The following is a 21,486-nucleotide window of genomic DNA, read 5'->3' on the forward strand; positions in this document are numbered from 1 at the left end:
AGTTAGATTCTAAAAATAACTAAAGAACATTTAGAGCAGTTACGGAGTTAGTAGGCACAGGTTATCCATACTTCAAGTGACAAATCTCTTGTGGCACAAGTTAAGATTCATGTTTCACTGATTCAAATAGTGAGGCAAGCTCAGCAATCCTTCTTACCAGTAGGGTCAGTTCCACACATACCATAATACCCTCAGCAAACAATGAAGCACCAGGGACAAGGAAAAGCCATCTAATAAATTTTAAACATTTAATGGAACACAACTGGCCTAACTGGCCAGACGGGAACTGAGTTAGGACGTTTTAAGTGCAACTTGCTTCTTACCAAAACAGTAAAAGATTTTATGCAAAACAGCAACTAAATTAACAAAATATTAGATGGGTCTCAGAAAAATATTTAATCTCCACAGTATAACCACCTTGAATATTCTTGTAATGGATTTGGTAGCACAACTTTACAATACTTAATGCAATGCATATCGTACAGAATAATTTTGGGTATATTTATTAATGGTATACTTGGCTCTCCAGGTCACGTCACTTGGCTATTACATGATCCTCCTTTGCAAATTAACATTTTCTTTGGAAAGCAAACGTGGGAGTGTTTTCCACTAGAGAATCCTTCCCTTTGTGGACACAATCTTAAATGCAAATGGGCACAATTTCAAAAGAAAACCATTCCAAGCAATTTAAATTTTTACACTATTTACATGACCAAATAAATTCTGCCACTTTCCCAAGGCTGGGATTGGCAAAAGACAAAGTTGTTACAGAACTCACCCCAATTCAGAGAAATATAGTTGCACCTATTTTGAAATGAATAGGACTTCAATAGTCATGACTAACCTGTCCCACTGATTTTAATGGAACTTAAGCAAAACTCATTTACTCTGAATTATGGCCAGTGGTCACAAGCCACTCAGGTTATCTTTTCTGCACAATCTTTTTTTATATGAAGGAAGACAGTGACCTCACATTCATTTCAATGACAGGACAAGTCCCATTTGGATTGCACCTAGTCCCAACACCTCTCAGAGCTTCCTAGGGTCAACAATGTGGAAGGGGGAAGGGAACCCTAAAGTCAGCATCCAGATGTTCAGACCGCATTGGCTTATGTTTATCAGCCCCTAATGAATTTCATCATTTCCCTGAACAATGACTCCTGCTTCAAGTGAAGCAGCATTCACTAAACTAGAGGGGGGGGAAGCAGTCTCTTAAAATGAAAGATTTAATGCCAAAAAAGATGAAAAGTTCATAAAATGCACTAGAAAGAACATATATGGTCAGCATTATTTCAAAAAAGAAATGTCGCCATACAATGTGGGGAGTCTGATTGGAGTTCTTGAGTTAAAGTGCTCTCAAAGAATTCATGTGGCTATAAAATCTGAGTAACTGCTGAACTCTAGAAAAAAGCTGGCATGTGGGCCATTAGGGAACCCTGTTCTCTTCCATCCTTCAGGACAGCCTGCTAATCTAAAAGGACAGGAGGAGAGAATGCACAAGCTCCTTGCCTTTGCTGGCAAGGGGATTTCAGCCACCAGATAGTTCAACTTGTGTTTTTGTTTTTCTTTGCTTTTGCAGTCTTGGCTCCTCTGTTTTTGGGAACACAGAATGAGTCATCAGGTTGCTGGGTGGGCCTGTGTTCCCTTGATCAGAAGCACGAGCTCCTCCACATGATTTCAATCACTTTGGGCTATTTAGGAGGGGGGAAAGTTTGCAAATTCATTTCCCTGTATAAAATACAGTATAACCGAACCAGGCTCCAGAAAGCCTATGCAAACCATTTTAATATGTACAACTGGTAATAAAAATTACCAGCAACCATATATATATATTTAGATAAGACTTTTTTTAAAAAATAAAGAAGGGAACATTTGTTTAAAAGTCTAAACACTAGATATATAAATAGCTTCTTTAGAATGAAGTGATGTGACCTAAGAAAGTCCTGGTGGCCTGAAGGGATTATAGCAGCATGGTGGCCGGCTTCTCAAGCAACTTCTTGAACTCGGCCAGCCACTGGGCTCCAACTGCTCCATCCACAACGCGGTGGTCACAGCTAAGCGTGACAGACATCACGCTGGTTACGTCAAATCTGGGGTGGGGGAAAAAGCACATTTCAAATGCTCAACCTCCTCCATGAACCAATCAATAGGAATGGGGAAAAAAGTTTTTTTAAAAAAAGGAATAAAAGCAAAATGCAGTAATCGAGGATTAAGTCAGCAAGGAACAACGCCTTAACAATGGGGCTGCCTTTGGGGGCACACAGCTTGTGCATAGCCAGCATAAACATGGCCAGCCATTTTTAGTATTCTCTTCTATACAAATTTTGGACTTTTCCTGGCTACAGGTATATACTGGCCTGGTTTGCACACAAAGTTAAACCATGATTTGAAATAAACTGTGGTTTAACATGCGCTTTGCACCTGAGTGTGCCATGCCCTAGGAGAAACAAGCTAGGTCTAGCTCAGGCATAGGTAAACTCGGCCCTCCGGATGTTTTGGGACTACAATTCCCATCATCCCTGACCACTGGCCATGTTAGCTAGGGATCATGGGAGTTGTAGTCCCAAAACATCTGGCGGGCCGAGCTTGCCTATGACTTGTCTAGCTTGTTGTGAGATGTGAATCCAGGCTTGTGCTTTGTCTCCTCTAAACTACAAGCAGTGAAGCTAAGAAGAAAACTTGGCTCCCACTTGTGATTTGATAGGAGATAAATAAACCATGAGCCTGGATTCATATGTCACAAGAAGTTGGGTTCCTCTACTCCATGGAACGACCAGGAGCACGGGAGAAGCAAAGTGCATGTTTAACCATAGTTCATTTTTAACAATGATTTAACAATGCATGTAAACCAGGCCACACAAATTCCCTATTTAAAGAGGTACTTTAAAAAACAAAACTTACCCCTTTTCATTATCTGCTGGAACCAGCCTTTTCTCAGAGGCACCAACTGCTAAAATACAAGCCTGTGGTGGATTGATAATCGCAGAGAAATTCTTAATCCCATACATTCCTAAATTTGAGACTGTAAAAGTTCCTCCCTGAAAGGAAATAAATACATTAGCATTCTTTGACAAACTACTGTGTATGGTATGCTGTCAGCTGTGGAACATAAACATAAAAGGGTAGCTCTGAGAAACTGTTTGCTAAACAACCATCACCACTACAAAACATTTTACTCATCTCTCAGAAAGCAAATCCAGAGCACAATCACACCTTTGGAAATCTACTCCTGCTCCATGTAGCTTACCTGAAATTCATGTGGCTGTAACTTCCCTTCGCGAGCTTTGGTTGCCAAGGTTACAACATCTTTGTTAATGGAAGCCAATCCCTTTATGTGTGCATTAAATACTATTGGGGTTATAAGCCCTGCTGGAGTACTGACTGCAACGCTTACATCGACTACATGATTCCTGGAAGACAAAAGGGGTGGGGGTCCAGCTGTATGAACCTAGCAACTCAAAATAAATTCAGACTTAAACAGAAATTGGAAGGCACTTTCACAATCCATTATTGGCTGCCTTATACCATAAGCACATAAACCACAGAGCCTAGGACTTGCCGATCAGAAGGTTGGCAGTTCAAATCCCCATGACGGGGTGAGTTCCCATTGCTTGGTCCCTGCTCCTGACAACCTAGCAGTTTGAAAGCACGTCAAAGTGCAAGTAGATAAATAGGTACCGCTCTGGCAGGAAGGTAAATGGTGTTACCGTGTGCTGCTCTGGTTCGCCAGAAGGGGCTTAGTCATGCTGGCCACATGACCCGGAAGCTGTATGCCGGCTCCCTTGGCCAATAAAGCGAGATGAGTGCCGCAACCCCAGACTCGGCCACGACTGCACCTAATGGTCAGGGGTCCCTTTACCTTTACTATACCATAAGCCAACCTCCCCCACCCTGACCCCCTTCAATTTAATTGCACAGAAAGACATCAAGATGCTGCCTCTCTACTGCTGCAACTCAGTTCCATCATGCAGTTATGATGGGGCCAACAGTTATGAAATTTACTTGCTAACTTAAATACTGTACACTTACTGTCTAATGACTGTGTCCAACCAAGAGGAATTTGCTTCAGGCACTTTCATGCAAGCCAGAGCTGAAGCCTTAATTATGAAGTCATTGACAGAAAGCTTAGTGTTCTGCGGCATCTCCTGCGAAGACAAGAGAGACAGAATGGACATATCTGCAAAACTGCCAGGGTCACCTTAGAAGGCTGAAAAAGGATGAATTCATGCAACCAGGTATTCCACATAATTACAATGATTGTGGAAAGCAGCTATTCAAGGCCAGCTGTTAGACAAGGAGTAAGTGAACCTAAGTATACCGAAGGCAATGCAAGCAAGAGCAGGCTGCCTGTCTAATGCAGACAGGTCAACCAGGCTGAGAAACCCAGAGCATACAACTTGAGTGGTTTCCCCTCTTCCTCCAGTTTACCAACAACACACATCATACTTCTCCTAAGCCTAAGTCTCATAATGAAAGATTTTTATTCCAGTTGAATAAGAGAGTTTATTTCCCAGAGCATTGTGCAACTTTCTCTCATTTCAGTTCTAATAATGTAGAGAATAAAACGCACAGAACTAGCTCTGATATAGTCATCTTTCCCTTATAGTTTACAATCTCTTGTTACATATTCTGTGATCTTGACTGGGAATGCAATGTTGTGGGAAACCAGAAATGCATGTAAATGCGTACACTGCTGGAATATCCATGGATGGTAGGCTGTTTTGTATTATGTTAAAACTCCTACATACGGAAAACTCAAGGAAACATTAAATCATTACAGAGCTGCAGACCCCTACAACATAGGAAGCCACAATATTGTTTTAGGGACTACCTACAATGCCATCACAAATCTTCCCCCACCACAGCAAGTTACCTGGTTGAGCTCTTTTCTTAGCACCAGTATTTCTCCCATGTCTACATCGACTGAGAGATAGTAGTGAGGTATCGTTTGCTTAGACTGCATCAAACGCTGGGCAATCACCTGCAAGTACAGACAGCAGGACAAGAAATTAAGACACAACGTACAGTGGTGCCTCGCAAGACGAAATTAATCCGTTCCGTGAGGCTCTTCGTATAGCGGTTTTAACGTCTTGCGAAGCAAGTCCATTGACAGCTTAGCGGCTTAGCGGCTTTTAGCGGCTTATCAGCTTAGCGGATCAGCTGATAAGCGGCTTAGCTGCTTAGAAAAAGGGGGGGAGGGGGAAAAACCCACAGGATCTCGCAAGACATTTTCATCTTGCGAAGCAAGCCCATAGGGAAATTCGTTTTGCGAAGCGCCTCCAAAACGGAAAACCCTTTTGTCTAGCGGGTTTTCCGCCTTGCGAGGCGTTCGTCTTGCGGGGCACCACTGTATTCTGCCAAGAATTGGTGTCATATCCAAGCTTGGTGGCTTTCAGTTGGGTGGAACTGTTTAAATGCGCCACACAGAAGCTTACCCTCCCCAAATGTCAGTCAGGAGTGGCCTCTCTCTTCCTCAAAACCCCTCCTCAAAACACACCTTTCACGTGCAGCCTTTAGCCTAATTCCTTTGTTATCGCCCACAGCCAGAAAAAAGCACACATACTTTAGCTCCTTATTACCTTGCCCCCCCCCCCCGCGTCTAAAATGTGAACTTCTCAAGGTAGGAATCACCTTTTTTCTACCCTTTTGCTACTCTAAAGCATGGCACACATCTGTACAATACCACCCTTGACATGATGGGAACTCCAAGACTAGCATTTGGAGGTTACATGTGCTAAAACTCTGTTTCACAAACATCGCTAGCACCTGTTCACAGGAAGCCCTTAAGAGGTTAACAAGCCAAGGCTTCACACTTGAATGATGCTCAACAAGAGGCATTGACTGCTAACACACACCCTAAGGTGACAACGGTGATGCCTTACCTTGCGAATATTGCTGATTGGAATATCCGTGAAGACGCCTGTGGGAAGGGCTGCGGCAGCTGCTGGTGCAGGTGCTGCCAGAGGAGGTGCTTCTGCTGCCCGGGGCTGTGTGCAGAGAAACCTTTTTAGCTACCATGTTTTTTGTGAAGAGAGGGGCCTAAGTATTGTTGGGCTGAGGGCAGAGAGGGCTCATTGTTCTTTAAGCTATTCCAACTTAGAGGAGCTTTAAAGTGTTGCCATCACACATATAAAAGAGAACAGCTTTGAGACCCTGCTTCCTTCCTTATCTTCTCCAACCTACAGAACACAACTTCTAATTCCTATGCTTGTGCCATCAATCTAATTTACAGTCCATTTGTGTTTATTAAAGCAAAATCTCCATCAGAAGGGGCTCAGTGTGGTTGGTGGGAAAGGTCAAAAAAGGAGTCTTAAAGGCGCTGGGGCAGTGGTGAGGAAGTTGTACGCAGGTGTATCCATGCATACTGTACCAACAATGCACAACCTACAGTAGTGATCAGAAATATTTGAAGAATTTATCAGTACATAATTCCATGTAGCTACATTTAGAAAGTCAGATGAAATACTACATTAGCATCACATTTCTCAAGCAGTATCTCTAAGAGAATGCCAAATTGGCACAGGAGGTGCAAGCAGTTCTGGACTTTGAAAACAAAAAGCACCTGGGCATAGAACCCATTGACCAGTTGGCATACTGAGGGACAGAAACGTGGAATGTGCTGCAAGCCATTTTCTCACATCCCAGGGCTGAAACATTGGCACTCAGGTCAAGTTCTGAGGGAAAGCCCCAGTTAAAACAATACATTGGAGGTAGTCTTCAGTAAAGGTTTAGCCTTGTCAAATATATAACTTTGATGCAACCAAGGCAAAAAACATCAAGACGCTGCATTTCTGTGCGCTACTCACCGGGGCAACCTTTGATGGCACAAACGACTCAATGTCTTTCTTTGTTATCCGTCCATCTGGTCCCGTGCCTGGAGAGGACACACAAAAGGGAAAGTGTTTCAAGGAAGAGCTAACCAAATGAACTGGGGATGTGGAGTAACAAAAGTATCCTGGGGATGGCCACTCACCTTTCACCTGTGAAAGGTCAATTCCTTTCTCTGCTGCCAGTTTCTTTGCCAGAGGGCTGACTATTACCCTCCCTTTTTGTCCAGGAACCTTAGCTGAAGGAGGGGCCGCTGGCTGGGATGGAAAAGAAGGAGTAGGTGTTGCTGCCGCTGCCTTAACAGAAAAGAGAAGGCCAAATGTTTAGTTAGATGCCAACACATGGAGGCTCATGGGAATTCCCCAATGTTCCAACCTGTGCTTGACTAGATGGATGGGTGTTCGCCATGGGGCACAGTGCCAGCTGCTCAAGTCCAGTACACAGTACCACAGTGGAATTGCACTAATACATGCATGACCCAAGAACGCAGGGTCCTAATGGGAGCTGGACATCTTATTTAGAAGAGGCGAGAGAGAGAGAGAGAGAGAGAGAGAGAGAGAGAGAGAGAGAGAGAGAGAGAGGTGTACTGAATGGGGGGGGGGATCACATACGTTGGGAAGTGGGCAAAACAGCCTCGGTGACTCAGCAAAAGCTCCCCAATCCTCTGAAGAACAAAATTTAGCAGGCAGATAGGAAAGGTTTCTTTCTAAGCTGTCTTGTAGCCCCTTTCCTTGCAAATATATGAAAACTCGCAGCACACAGTTGATCAGGTTGTAGAAGCAATCCTGCATCTCTCCTATGTGGAGATAATTTCTAGAGCAACAAAATCTTCCTGCACAGGAGAAGCAAAAGTCCAAAAATCTTGGATCCAGCTGATTACATGGGGCTACCCAACAGATACATTTCCCCATCAGAGGTATCACAGATGCAGGTTGTACTTACAGGACTTGGGGGTGGCGGAAGCACTGGAGGCTTGATATCTGCTACTCCAGCATCCTTGTAGTCTGCAAATGCTGGAATGTCAGACTCTTTCTCCACAATGATGCAAAGGGGAGTTCCTAAGGGCACATCTCTCGTGCCTTCGGACACCAAGATTTTTGCCAAGTAGCCTTCTTCTTGTACTTCAAAGCCTTAAGCGGAGAGAAATTGTTTAGGGAAACAATCACTACGGAGACCAATACTGAAGGAAACTTCACAATCCCACTATGGAGAGAGGGATTCCAGCAAATAAGTTAATTGTGTATTATTTACAAAATGAAATATTGAAATTAAGAAATCTGGAAGATGTAATCCACAGAGTTCTTCTAATTGAGGAGAGATCTGCATGTAATAAGATAACAAGCCTGGAGCACGTGATGCTGTAGTGAGAAAGGGTAATGTTTTAGATTGCTCAGTATCAGCCAATGCTGTGAGGAGAGAAGGGAATCTTGACTGCATTACATATTCTTTATGAAATGCGAATAGTAAAGAATCTTTCAAACTAGGGGAGGGGAACCTGCAGCCCTCCAAATGTTGATGAACCACAACACCCACTACCCCTGGCCACGCTGGCTGCCTGAGACTGATGGGAGCTGGGATCCAGCCACTTTGGATGAGCCAAAAGTTCCCCATCCTTGCTCCAAAGATTTATTTGTTTAGGATTTAAAAGCTTCTCACCTATCGTAGCTTTGTCTGTCTCAATTTCTGCCAACAAGTCTCCTTCGCTTAGCTTTTCACCAACCTTCTTTTCCCATCTCTGAACTGTGCCCATTGTCATTGTGGGTGAGAGGGCAGGGAGGAGAATCTAGGGAAGTAGAGAGTACAAAAGCTTGTATGAACAGATCTCTTAAAACCAAACAGCAACCATCCTCAATCCAAAAGCCAAGGCCAAACAGTGTGGTTACAGTCCTCAGTCTTCGTGACACAATGCTTGATTGAAAGGAGGGAAACAGGACGTAACTGCCCAATGGACAGTGAACTGAGTGGTCATTCCTCCTCCTCCTGCAGCATTGTAGAGGATAAGGTAGAGGGACATTCTCTGGCACCCAAAGAAACTTCCTCACTCTCTAGCAGTGGACATGTTAGTTAGCACAACGTGTGTGTATGTGTTTTCTCTTGGTAGGGAGCAAAGTCAACCAGCTAACACCACTAAGTCAATGTGGCGTGGTAGTTAGTGTTGCACTAGGACCTAGGAGACCAGGGTTCAAATCCCTGCTTGGCCATGAAACTCATTGGGTGACCTTGGGCAAGTCACAGTGTCTCAGCCTAACCTACCTCCCTGGGTTGTTGCGAGGATGAAATGAGTGGGTCTGTGGAAGGCGTATGCCAGTTTGAGCTCCATGGAGGAAAGGTAGGATATAATTATGATAAATAAAAATAAATAAGTAAATAGTTGCCCCACACACAAGACATGTGCCAATCTGCCAAAGAAACTTTTCATCCTCCATTTCCAGTCCTTTAAAGGAAGTTCTGCTTCTCCTGCTGTAGCAAATGCAAGCTCACAGCTTGCATTGTTTTTTGCAGCATGGGAACAGGGATAAAGTTTGAAGACAAAAGAAGAATAAATGATAAAGGACACGCGCACGCACACACACAGAGAGAGAGAGAGAGAGAGAGAGAGAGAGAGAGAGAGAGAGAGAGATACAGTAAGAGAAATAGTAAATAGGGCCTGTACCGTACCTGCATGTGAGGAGGATAGGAGCTGCCTGGAGCTTGAGCAGAGGGCTGAGCTGCTGGCGTGGGGGGAGCTGCTGCTGCTGGAGGAGGAGGAGGAGGAGGCACTGAGGCTGGTGGAGCAGTTGCTGAAGAATCCAAAGTGTAACTCTTAAAGGCATCAATAAGCTCAGGCCTAGGAGAAGGCAGGGAGCAGCCTTGAGCAAGTGCAAAGATACGATATACCTAAAAATATAACTCAGCCACCCAGAAGGCCTCACAGCTCTGCTGGCTAACACCTGCATGTCCCAACTGTAGAAGTGCAAATATCCAGAGGGTGGGGTCAGGTGGAATTACTATGAGGAATTATAAAATATGCATCAAGCCATTGTGTCCACGATGAATGCATTGTGTTGACTGGGTTTAATTCATTGACAATAATTTCTGACCAAACCCCACAACCCTCTGCATCTCTGGACATTTCCTCTACTGCCCATTTCTCTTGCTTGACAAGTCACGTACACAGCCCAGCTGCCAGCTGCTTCACCGGGTATGCATAGGGCTATGAAAGATAGTGGGCAGCTTCTCTGAAGTAGCCTTTCCCATATGTTAATCTCAGGATGTTGATCTTAGGCCCTGAAAATAGTTTCACAGGAAGGTGATAAAGATGCCTATCTCCTTGCCATCCTTCCACCATCTCCTGTTTACTCCTGAGTTTCTCTAGTCCTCTTTTATTTACTCTCAGATCATGTATGCATGCTCAAAGTAGTCTTTGTAGTTAAAAGAATTTCTTTTGATCTGACTTTGTCCCCACGTGGGGTTTGTTGAAATGCTCAGAAGACATCTGATTGGTTCTTACGAACACTCTGTAAAAAGTTCTTTTGTGAATAAAACGACCTGGGCCAGGGGGTGGAGAGGCAGAGATTATCATACACACCCTTCCCAGAGTCTTGCTGGTTCAAGCCTCTGTGTGTATTCTTATTAATCAGAGTTCAATCCTTCCTTTACTTTGTGAATGCCTCATCAACAACACACTGAAGCATGAAGCAGTACAGAATACAGAAGAGATGTGGCCCTGCCCAGAAGGTTTCTAGACCAAGCGAAGTGGACAGGAGAAAGAGCAGAGGTCTGGGCTTGAAAGGAAGAAGCAGAGCTTAATTTAAACCAGGACTCAGCCCAAGAACCTGCCCCAATATAACAGAACATAGAACATAAGGGTGCCTCTGCTTACATGTGGAGTGTCTTTCAGACCACTGAATGGCAAGCAGGCTCCATACATCTTAGAAATTTGGGCAAGGGCCTTCCAATTAGATTTGAACCCCTCTCATATTAACAGATTTTATTACTAAGGAGGCTGAGGCCGAGAAGAGGGCTAGCCAATACAACACAATGGAGGGGCCTAGAAAAGATTTTGCTGCTGAAGAGTGTTTGAAGAGAGTTTTAATCTGAATGGAGAGAAGGCTGGTGTGACAAAGAGATACTTTGGGAAGCTGTCCTAGAAGGAGTAGTTTGGCAAATGTAGGGCAGAGATTGTGTGATGGGGGGAAAAGTGAAGGACACCGAAACAGACATTAGCAAAACAGGTATTCTACAAAGATGGTCCTAGCTCTACTCACTTGTCCACAGTGATGCAGATTATGGCTCCAATGGGAACATCCCGCGTTCCTTCTGGCACCAGGATCTTGGCCAAGTAACATTCTTCCAGGCTCTCAAACCCCACAGTAGCTTTGTCCGTCTCTACCTTCACAAACATAGCAAAGTTATTACAGTAAAGAAACATCCTATTTTCTTGACCTACACCTCATCAACCTCATATCAGCAATGTACACCATCAGAAAAAAAGAAAAGAAAAAGATGCCAGTGAAATCGACTTCCTCCTCCCTCTTAAGCACAGGTGGTCAGGAGAAAGTATTAGGCGATGAAGGAGACCGACATCCCTCCAAGATGTTCCTAGGAACTCAATTCCAACAGCTTGCTCAGACACCACTTAATAAAAATGACATTAGTCACCTGGTTGGTACAAAAGGCTTCTGACCAACAAGTTATGCCAATTTCAAGGTACCTCTGCTATCAGATCCCCCTCATTGATCTTGTCCCCTTCTTTCTTCTCCCATCGTGCAATAGTCCCCATCTGCATCGTAGGAGAGAGAGCTGGCAAAGGCACCTACAAAGAAACAGGTTGTTAAGGTGATCAATTTTCCACCCTGGAATTTCAGCGTCAACAGGTATTGACAAGCACCCACCAGCATGTCCCCTTCACAAGGAGCCTTAATTTGTGCAGAAGAAAATAGGGCTCCAGGCATAGGAGTAATATCCTATTCATCATTATAAGACCCTAGGGCCAATCAATAAAATACATTTATATACAAAAAAGACACCCATGGGTAGAGATCAATCAATCAAAATACAAAAACAGTCAATGAAACGTTAAAAACAGCACAAATCAATATAAAAAACCCCACTTCATCTGTCTAAATTTCCATGCAGGCCAGTTGTCTTCATTTCTCATAGGACTACAGAATACCATTATTAATAGGTCTTGGGTGGAGATCTAATTCATACAGGAAACAGACAGAAGTCCCAGGGTACCTCATAGTAAAGAAAGATCCCCAAGTTCTGGATTGTAAGCCCCTATATTGACCTTATAAATAAACCCACACAAGTGATTAGCCTGCCAAAAAACAAAAACAAAACCCTAGCCTGCATTTTCATGCTAGACAAAGAGGCCGAAAAGCAGAATGTAAGAATGCAAGAGCCTTGCTGAATGCGATCAAAAGCCTATCTACTCCAACACTAAGTTTTTCGAGTGTCGAACCAGGTGCCTATGGAAAGCCCCAAAGCAGCACATGAGCACACATCGCTAGGTATCTATCTGCACTGGGGAAACTTACATACAGAGACTTCCATGCTACCTGACATTCAGAAGACATCTTAAGGCAGCCCTGTTCAGGGAAGTTTTTAATCTGTGATATTTTAGTGTATTTTTGGTTTCTATGGAAACCGCCCAGACTGGCTGGGGAAACCCAGCCAGATGGGCGGAGTACAAATAAATTATTATTATTATTATTATTATTATTATTATTATTATTATTATTCCATGCACTTTGGAACTCCCAGCACACAGGGTCCCAGAATAAGTAAGAGATCTATGTACCGGTACATAGGCTGCCCTGTAGCAGATGTTCAGGCTCAAGGCATGAACATCAACAGTCAATTATGGGTCCTCAGTATGCCCATCACTGGGAAAGGCCACTTCAATAAATTGAGTCCATCTTTAGGAAAGGGGTTACTCTAATCAAGTCTTACTTTTTGTATCTAAGGTGGGAAGCAGAGGCCAGGAGACCACATATCTGAAGAACCACTACACACACAAACAACACTTATGGGATTGCTAACAGCAGAAAAGCACAGTGTGTGTGTGTGTCTGAATGGGAGGAAGACCCTTGAGCAGGATAGAATAACTGATCCAAATACCACCAATAAATACAGAGACGACAGGGGGGTGGGGGGACCCTAAACACCTCTAATGAGGAAAAGCCATCCATATCCAAACTGGGAACACTGAACTAGATTCAACCCTTCCTTCCTTCCAGTATAACATTAGGAAGTCCCGGGGAAGGGGAAGAAAGAATCTGAAAACACAGAAGCTGCCTTATCCCAAGCAACAGCCTCAGTCCATCCACCTCAGGATCGGCTGCAACAACTGACAACAGCTCCAAAGGGTTTCAAATAAAAGGTCTTCCCCAGTCCTTCCTGGTGATGCAGACAAGGACCTTTTGCATAGAAAAGCATGTGCTTTGCCACTGAGAGATGACCTTTCATAAATAAAAATTAAACGAAGAATCTAGCCTTCATCATTATGAATAACAAAAGCATGGGAAGCTGCCTCAGATATGAATCTATCGTGCTGAGTACTGTGACGGGCAATGACTCTCCAACCTGTCAGGCAGGTGTACCAAAAGATGCTACAAGATTTGGTACCTGGGACCTTTCACATGCAAAGCCCATCCATGTTCTACCAACTGAGCTCTGCTCCTTCCCCTAAAAATAAAGATTCCAATCCCCGTGGCTCTAAATGAAGGCATGATTCAAATAGCAGCAAAAGAAACTGCCCTACCGCCCTACCCAAACCATTGGGGTCCACCTAGCTCTAGACTTGTGTGCACCAGGTTTCTTCAACGCTGGGGCCCCCCAAATGCTTCTGTGCGACTCCCACCATCCCGGACGACGGGATTTGCAGGAGGGAAGAAGAACCGAGGGGGCTGCTGAGCTCAAGCCCCGCTTGCACAGGCTTCCCGTTAGGGCACCGGGCTGAGACCAAGATGCTGGGCTGGGAAAGGGGGGTGGCAGTCCGGCCTCGCCCAGCAGCCAGGCGCTTCTTACCTTCGCATGACCTTCGTTTCTGCCTGCGAAGCAGGTCTTCTGCCACCGCCGAGCCCGCAGCCACCGACCCCCATACCAACCGTGAGAGGATCTCCCCGTCCCTATGAGTGGAGGATCCGCCCCCCCCCGCCCGATCCTCCCAGCCCGGGGCCACCGAAGGGTAGCCCCCCTGCACAAATGCGGGCCCCACTCACCTTCTGGTGGGCCGGGTAGCTGCACCAGTGCCGGGCGGGGCCGGGCTGGAGCCGGGCCTTCCCTTCCTGGAGGAACAGCGGCGCCTCTCCCCCCCGGCGGGGCCCCCATGAGGCGAGGCCGCCGCCGCCGCTACCACCGGCGACGGCCCCCCAGGAGGCGCGGCCCCGCCAAGGGGCCCCCTCCAAGCTCGCCCCCGGCGCCCTCCGCGGGGCCGCGCATTGCTGGGCCACGCGCCTCGCCAGCACGCGCCACATCCCGCCTCGCCTCCCCTTCCCCCTCCCTCAAGAGGAAAAAAAGGAGGAGGCCCCGGCCTCCCCTGAGTCTGTCAGGCAGCGGCGGCCGAGAGAGGAGCGAGTGACCTCCCTCAGACTCCCCGGAGCGGGCAGCGCCGTAAGGCACGGGAGGAGGAGGGCGCGCGACACTGTCGCAAAAGGAACCGGGAGGCGGGAGGGCGGGCGAGGAAAGGAACCGTCAAGCGCGTCAAGTATGGGCGGGGCTGCCTCCCAGCCGTGGCCTGAGGTTACCTTTCGGCGTCGCGAGAGGCTGCGCGCGCAGCCAGCCTGAGCCACTGGCGAATGAATGAACGAGTGGATGGAATTCTTACACCAAGGTCTGCTGCCCCGAGGAATCCCCGTAACCTTTTACCTACACACAAGCACGATGGCGCTGAAAGCTCTTCTGTCTTTCTGTGAACTGTGCTCCTTTACTTGGCAAGAGACAGTCCTGGCTAAAGACAGCCTCTGAACAAGGTGTGCTGGCAGACTACAACTGTTTCCCCTTTTGAAGCGGAAAGGTGCTTAATCTCTCAATGGATCTGGCTGAATTTACTATAGAATGAAGTGGACATGCACACGAAAGCTCATAACAATAATTGCGTAACTTAGTTGGTCTCTTAAGGTGCTACTGGAAGGAATTATTTTATTTTATTTTACTATAGAATAATTGCAGGTTTAAAAAAAAAACCTGATTAAAAAAGTTACTGATTAGTGGGTGTGCTGGGTTTTAGCTGCCAAAAGGATTAAAGAAGCTGCTGACTGGAGGGTGGAGGCTTTAGCAGGTGGTTTAAGATCATACCTGATGCTGGCTGCATGTGTGTGTGTTTTGAGAGGTACAAGCCTTGGGGCATTTTCTTCTTCCAAAGACAGCTGCTTCAACACACATCAAATACTACTAGTACAATGCTGCCAGTTTCTTGGATTCGCTGACACATCTGAGAAAGCAGCTGTAACTCCCACCCACTACTAAGCACTATGTAGCAGGCAGGTTTTCCTTTCACTATTTCTTGCTGAAGAATGAAGCAGGTTGCTTGGGCTGGCACAGATGCTTGGGATTGAAATTGTAGTTCCTCCCTTGGCCTCTGTTTCCTTAGTTGGCTGACTTCCTTCTCACACCTGACCCAAGCAGCAGCACCTCCTATGGCAGCCTCAGAACTTGCCGAAGGGTTCTTCCTCAAGTACAGTACACACCTGCTGACATACAGGAAGCATGTCTTATGTGATGCTCAGTGCACCTTGCAAACTTCTCAACCCCCCGCTGCATACAAAAATGCAAATCAGACCTGGGTTTGCGAACTCTCTTTATTGGAGGTTATTTTTTTCTTTAAAGTCTCGGTCCACAAATCCAAATGTGTGTGTTGCAGCACACAAACAAGCTTCAGGTCTCTCTTGGCCAGCAATGTGCAGGGAGGAGATTGTGAGAGCAACCCCCCTTGTAATAGTAATGACTGCAGACTTCAGAATTTCTATACAAAATATAGAGCATTTTATACATAGCTTGCATGGGACATGCTGCAAGGATATGAACTCAAAAGAGGAATTTCAAAAGGAAGCAGAACATCTCTTGAGTTTGTGTAAAAATCAGGCATAGATTATGTTGAGAAGAAAAACCAAGAACTTCTCCTTACTTTTTAGTGTCAAATACAGCCTTCCCCAACTTGATGTTTTTGACTACAGCTCCCATTAGCCCCAGAGGCTGTAGTCTAAAATACTGAGAAGCATACTGCGAAACAGTTGCCCCCCCCCCCCCGATTCCATGAATGATTCATTTTATTTCAGGCCTATTTTGTACCTCCCCAATGCTCCTCATCCTTATGAGGGGACAGTAAATGTGGAACATATCTACATGACAAACTTTCATACGATTTAAGCACTATATTGCTGCTTAACCCCAAAGACTCAAGGGATCTGTAGTTCAGATCGTGAAGAGATGCCTATATAACTTTCCTGTGGTCCTCTGATGGTTAGAGTGTGACGGCCCCTAAGGCAGTTTTACATCAGCCTCATCCATGTAGATACACCTTTGGTGTAACTGCAGAAACAAAGTAAAACTAGGTATTTTGTAGAAAGAGGACAACACTGATATTAAAGAGTGGTGATAGTCTTAGGAAAATGCAAGCGACAACTTCAACCTTAATGCTACAAGACTGAGGCTGAAACCCTGCACCTACTTTGGATAACTAAATCCCACTGGGGTTCACAGTATTAAAACAGCCCAATAGTATGTAGGACTGCAGCCAAACAGAGCCCTTAGGTCTTTCCTGAGGTGACCCCCTGAATCATGGTATTCTTTGCTCCCTCTCGCCACCACAGTCACATTTCTGCCAAGAAGCCTGTCTGAAAAGGAAGAACTGGTTCAATTAAACTGAAGTTAAGTTGTTGAGAAGTGAGTACAAGTTTGAACTTAAAAGCATAACGCTTCCTGGGGAAAAAACAAACCACTGGACAATTCTTCTCTGTCTCTTTGTTTAGTAAATATAATTCCATGCTGCCTTTTCGCAATCTACTAAAATTCATGCAACAGAAAAAAACAGTAATTCCATGAGGAGAAGGAAGTTTTTCCTTTATCAGGGGTGAGGAACCCTGTTTCTTCCCATTTAGTAATAAGCTCTCACCTCCAAAAGCCAGCTTGGTAGTTGCTGTTCTGAAGGACAACAAGGATTGCACTCTGAATTGCTAACAGCAGACACGGATTCTAATGAGGGCAGGGTTTAGAAAGGCACTACTGCACTTTCTGTACACTGAGGGCACTGGGAAGACCAACAACACAGAAAACACAATCAGTACAAGAAAAGAGCTGGCAAAATATAAAACCATTAGGAATCTGTAATACCTTCATAGTAAAGTAAACCTAGTAGTGGGAGCCACTCGGGGTGGTGGCATTAACAGGATGCTGTACAAAACCTGCTAGCGTCCTCTAGAAAAATGGGTAAAATACAGCTCAGCATGTGTGCAGAAATATACAGAGGGGAATAATACTTGCGCCGGTATAAAAATATACACCATCCTTGAACAACAGCAATGCAAATGGATACAAAATAATTCCAAAAAACAGGAACAAGTTTACAAAAAGGACATGTTTAAAATCTATAAAATGATAAAAGCCAAGTTTTCCTTCAAATGTTCAGCCTCACATGAAAAAGGACACAAAACAGGCTGACATACAGAAACGTTCATTCAGAGTGCTGGTGCATGCACCAGAGACATGCAGGCCTGCAACCACCTTCAACGCACAGGACTGTGCTGGATGGAAGACGAGATGCAGATACATGGAGTTGGGCTGGTGGAGGCAGCAATCTCTGGTAGCTGGAGTGATATTCCTGATTTTGCCACTCACCATCTGCTTTTCAGTTCAGTGATGCCATGTGTGCACTTACCAAGAGGCACTCCCTGCACTCCCCAGTTCTGCATTTTAGAGCATTGCTGGAAACACAGAAAGTCCATATCCAAGAAAAGCTAAAAAGTATCATGTTACATGAAGCAGTACTGATTGCCAGCTGGACTACCAGGAGACCAAATTTGGCATGTGGAGAACAGGTGTAAGCAGCAAGTGGATGCGTCCCAAAATGATGTGTAGGTGTGCCCCAAAGACTCTTACTTAAACCTACTTATTTAAACTCCACTGACCTTAACGGCTACAATTTCTGTCCAAGCTTTATTATGCTATGAAAAGTGTGTGTGTGTTATGCTTGAGAGCCAGTTCATGCAGCTGCCCTGCTCGTGGTGCCTGCTGTGGCTCAGAGAACTGGGTAACTTGTTCTCCGCAAGCACACACCACCCATTTTGCACACCACATTTGAAGAGTGGTCTGAGCGGCGCTGGGCAAAACTGCAGATTCTGCTTGAGGCAAACAAGCCAGTTGACCCCGCCTTCATCAAAGGGAAGGGAACTGCCATGGGCAGTAGAGGAAAAAGACAGCCACCACAAGGAGGGGCGATTGTATGCAACAGTTTTAAAACCAGGGGACCAGAGAGGTTATGTGCCTGATGCCTTGCTCCCTTTCGGCTTTCCTGAAGGTGGTTTCACACAGTCACACACTCTCACTAGAAAACTTGCAATGAGACTCACATGAAACAGTTCAACGTGCATTCCACTGTCCAACCACTTAAAATAAATAGCATTGAAACAGCAAAGTGGGATCTCAGTCCCACATGAGTCTCAGCACAGGCTGATTGGAAAAGAACTCGGATGGTGATGGGAGAAAAGCAGAGTCACGAATTCTTGACTTGTGGAAGAGGACAGAGAAGCCCCCTTTCCGAGGGACCCACATTATATTCTCCTACTGTTTGGACTGGAGTTTAAGAGAACAAATGCATGGACTGGACTCCCTTCTGCCACTTGATCCCTGGAGAAACAAAGACGTGGACCTTTCTGTGGCCTCCTCTGCCAAAACGAAAGCAAGAGGGTGACAAGGCAGTTGAAGGAAAGGGCAAAGAACCCTCCTCACCCATACCCCCCCCCAAAGCAATCCAACTATCGTTTCATGTCCCTCAAGAGTTCCAGGATAGGAGAGCGAAACAAGAAGAGCAAAAGCAGACACCCCAACCCCGCTCTGATGCTGCCAACTCATGATCTGAACCACAATCCAACCCACTTCTTTCTCTCAAGAAAGTCTTGTTGGCTCCCAATGCTGTCTGGCACAGAGTCATGTGGAATGATTGGCTGGCGAGAGCTTTCAATATGGAGAATGTAGCTGCGACAGCGCTGCCTGCCTCCAGAGGACAGTTTCTAAGTTTCCGCCATTAAGTGCAAGGTTCCTTGTAATACTGTACGTCTCCCAATGAAAATGCTCTGGATTCTCTGACAGCAGGGGGAAGGGGAAGCGGGGACAAACACACCGTTAAGGCTGACAATGACTGAAAAAGAGAGGAGGGCCACTCCCTACACCATGGGACCTTCAAACAACGCAACATTTGGCCATGGAACTCAAGTGCCATACATCCTCTTCGCTTGTGGCAAAACGTTATACCCGTCATTTTGCAGAGAAGTCCGATCCTTCCTTTTGGCAGTTTCGAGACAGATGCATCTCAGTTCACACACTTTTTGGTCGGTATTTGGGAAGTGCAGCAGACCAGTGGTGGGGTCGCCCGGGAAAGAGAGTTCGGGTGGTCTCCGATTAGTTCTCCCCATGGTCCTCTTCCACCCATGCCACAATCTTTCCCTCCCACCCAGGGATGATGTCGTCGTCATGGAAAACCTGTGAGAAAAGCAAAACGAGAGAAACTTGCTAACAAAATGAGGGTACGTGCAGACGTTCCTGTGCCAAGAGTCACCAAGGCTAGCGGTTCTTGCAAGTTTGAGTGGGTTGAAGCTTCTTCTCCCTAAGCACGTCTCAGGGTGTGTTTTGAACGGCCAGCTGCTGGCATGGCACAGTGGCTAAGAGAGCCAGCTGCACGTCAGGAGTCCTCAGTGCAAATGTTATCTCAACCATGAACCTACCAGGTGACTTTAGGGTAAGGATGGAGAACCTCAGACCCAGGGACCAAATGCAGCTCCTCAGGCATCTGTATCTGACCCTCAGAACTCTTCTCAGTCCCCACCCCTCAGTATATCTGCTTTGCACCATCCTTAAGTGTCTAGGGGCTAGTGCAGGACATGCCTGAGCTCTTATAATGCCTCTTGCTTGCATGGGTGGAGGAGAGAGAAAGAATGTGTGTGCATGCACAAACTAGCCTGCTGTTGCTCTGCCCATGCCCACCCCTTGGAAGGCTGTCCAGGAGGGAATGTGGCCCTCAGGATGGAAAAGGTACCCTATCACTGCTGTAGGGCAAGCTGCTCTTTTCAACTCTGTATCTGGATTTCTATGAGAGATCAAAAGGCCACCCTCATGTTGATAGTCAAATGGTTATCCCAGTGAGCCCCAACACTATTAGCGTTTTTCCTTTTCACAGGTTGATCCTGAGACATGATGACATGCCCATGCCCTCACACAATGAAGCCCATGGCAGCAAGGGGGTAGGTGGGCCTGAGCTCAGCTCCTCCAGGCACAAGCCCAATTCTCTGTTCACCGCACTCAGATTCACCTGTAAAAACCGAGAGCCAGAAAGTCACTCCTTTGTAAGGTGCAAACGGATTGTGTTGCACATTCTGGGGAATCTCACAAGTTTTGCACCAGAAGGCTTATTCTGCAAGCTTGCAGGATGGTCAGGGCCTTGTAAGCTAAGAGAAATTGCAGGTCCTTGCCCTACATGATGGCCTAACCTCCTTTAGCTATTACAGTTACATCACCCAAGCCAAGCGCTGCAGAAACCTGTCCTTACCAGCCAAATCAAACAGGACAAGTACCCAGATCTTTGGCACTCTTATTGGTTGGGTGACATTCATCAGCTAATTTGTCTGGAGACTTCACTTTCTGCCTGTAGCTCTTAGAGGGCGGCTGCTGAATAGTCAGGTTGCTCTTATGCAACATTCTTCGGTTGTACTTTAAGGTTGAATGATTTACCCACGACACCCCACACCTGGGCCAACCCTGGCCTTTCTGCCCCGGGGCTTCCACGCCACAGGACACAGGCCAAGCATGAGCACACACAGATGAAAAAGAGTGACCACACGATTAGGGATGGAGGAATATGTCAAATTCGGTTTCTCTCAATTTCCCATTTTTCTAACCTTAAATTCAGTTCTCCTCATTTCTGCAGCAATTTGAAATTATTTTTTAATCCTCATGCAAACTGGTCAATGGCTTAGGGCAGGTTTCTCCTAATAAAACACATTTTTGTATGGACTTTCCCCCAATATATTTTGCAAGCAATTACAACTAACGTAATGCATTTTTGTAATTTTCACTAATTTGTAGTGACTTTCCCCTAATGCATGCATTTTTTGCACACACTGTTTGGTTGGAAAGCCTCCATCGCAAAATTCAAAGAAGTGCAGATTTCAAAGGATAGCTGTGTTTCAGTTTGTGTATTAGTTCGAGAAGTGTTAATTAAGAAATCTCTCACTGGGATGCAAACAAAATCGAACTTCTCCCCTGTCAGGGAACTGCCATCGGTTCAGGAGGGAGAGAGGAAAAGCCGGATGGATTACAGAGAGCCCCCAAAGATCGTGGAAAGCAGCTCCTCCTCTGCAGGGGAGAGTAATCACGCCTCCAGTGGAGAGGAGCTACAGGGTTCGGAGGGGGCGAGGCGTTGCCAGGACACCTTGCCTGGGCAGAGCGGGGAGGGGAGAGGTC

At 45.8% G+C, this 21,486-nt stretch overlaps 2 protein-coding genes across 10 annotated transcripts in view; both read right to left on the bottom strand.

Annotated features, from left to right (window-relative positions):
* Positions 1 to 234: 234 nt before the first annotated feature.
* Positions 235 to 14,427, bottom strand: DLAT (dihydrolipoamide S-acetyltransferase). Its single transcript, XM_081889841.1, has 14 exons — positions 14,037 to 14,427; positions 11,522 to 11,623; positions 11,076 to 11,200; positions 9,487 to 9,655; positions 8,485 to 8,611; positions 7,771 to 7,958; positions 6,974 to 7,124; positions 6,807 to 6,874; positions 5,883 to 5,987; positions 4,874 to 4,981; positions 4,030 to 4,145; positions 3,248 to 3,410; positions 2,902 to 3,038; positions 235 to 2,090 (listed from the first exon to the last, which is right to left on the bottom strand). Exons 1-14 carry the CDS (start codon positions 14,289 to 14,291, stop codon positions 1,961 to 1,963), a joined length of 1,944 nt encoding a protein of 647 aa, XP_081745967.1. The 5' UTR covers positions 14,292 to 14,427; the 3' UTR covers positions 235 to 1,960.
* Positions 14,428 to 16,255: 1,828 nt separating this feature from the next.
* Positions 16,256 to 21,486, bottom strand: part of DIXDC1 (DIX domain containing 1) — an 81,599-nt gene continuing 76,368 nt past the window's right edge. For 7 of the 9 annotated variants that reach the window (XM_081889827.1, XM_081889828.1, XM_081889829.1 and 4 more), the window contains one exon: positions 16,256 to 19,509. In XM_081889827.1, the coding sequence (XP_081745953.1) occupies positions 19,429 to 19,509 (81 nt within the window). In that variant the 3' untranslated portion in view covers positions 16,256 to 19,428. Of the gene's footprint in view, positions 19,510 to 21,141; positions 21,281 to 21,486 lie in introns of those variants that run through there. The other 2 variants (XR_014163162.1, XR_014163163.1) reach the window with 2 other exon arrangements.

This window comes from Podarcis melisellensis, assembly GCF_964234715.1.
Source record: "Podarcis melisellensis genome assembly, chromosome: 15".
In the NCBI taxonomy this organism is placed as follows: Eukaryota; Metazoa; Chordata; class Lepidosauria; order Squamata; family Lacertidae; genus Podarcis; species Podarcis melisellensis.

Bases quoted from the DNA above. Each gene is read 5' to 3' on its own strand.
- DLAT (XM_081889841.1), bottom strand. From the start codon at position 14,291: ATGTGGCGCGTGCTGGCGAGGCGCGTGGCCCAGCAATGCGCGGCCCCG. The intron at 11,624-14,036 runs GTGAGTGGGGCC...GTTTCTTTGTAG, and splicing joins GCTACCCGGCCCACCAGAAG to GTGCCTTTGCCAGCTCTCTC. The intron at 5,988-6,806 runs GTGAGTAGCGCA...CTCTGCACACAG, and splicing joins TGCCATCAAAGGTTGCCCCG to CCCCGGGCAGCAGAAGCACC.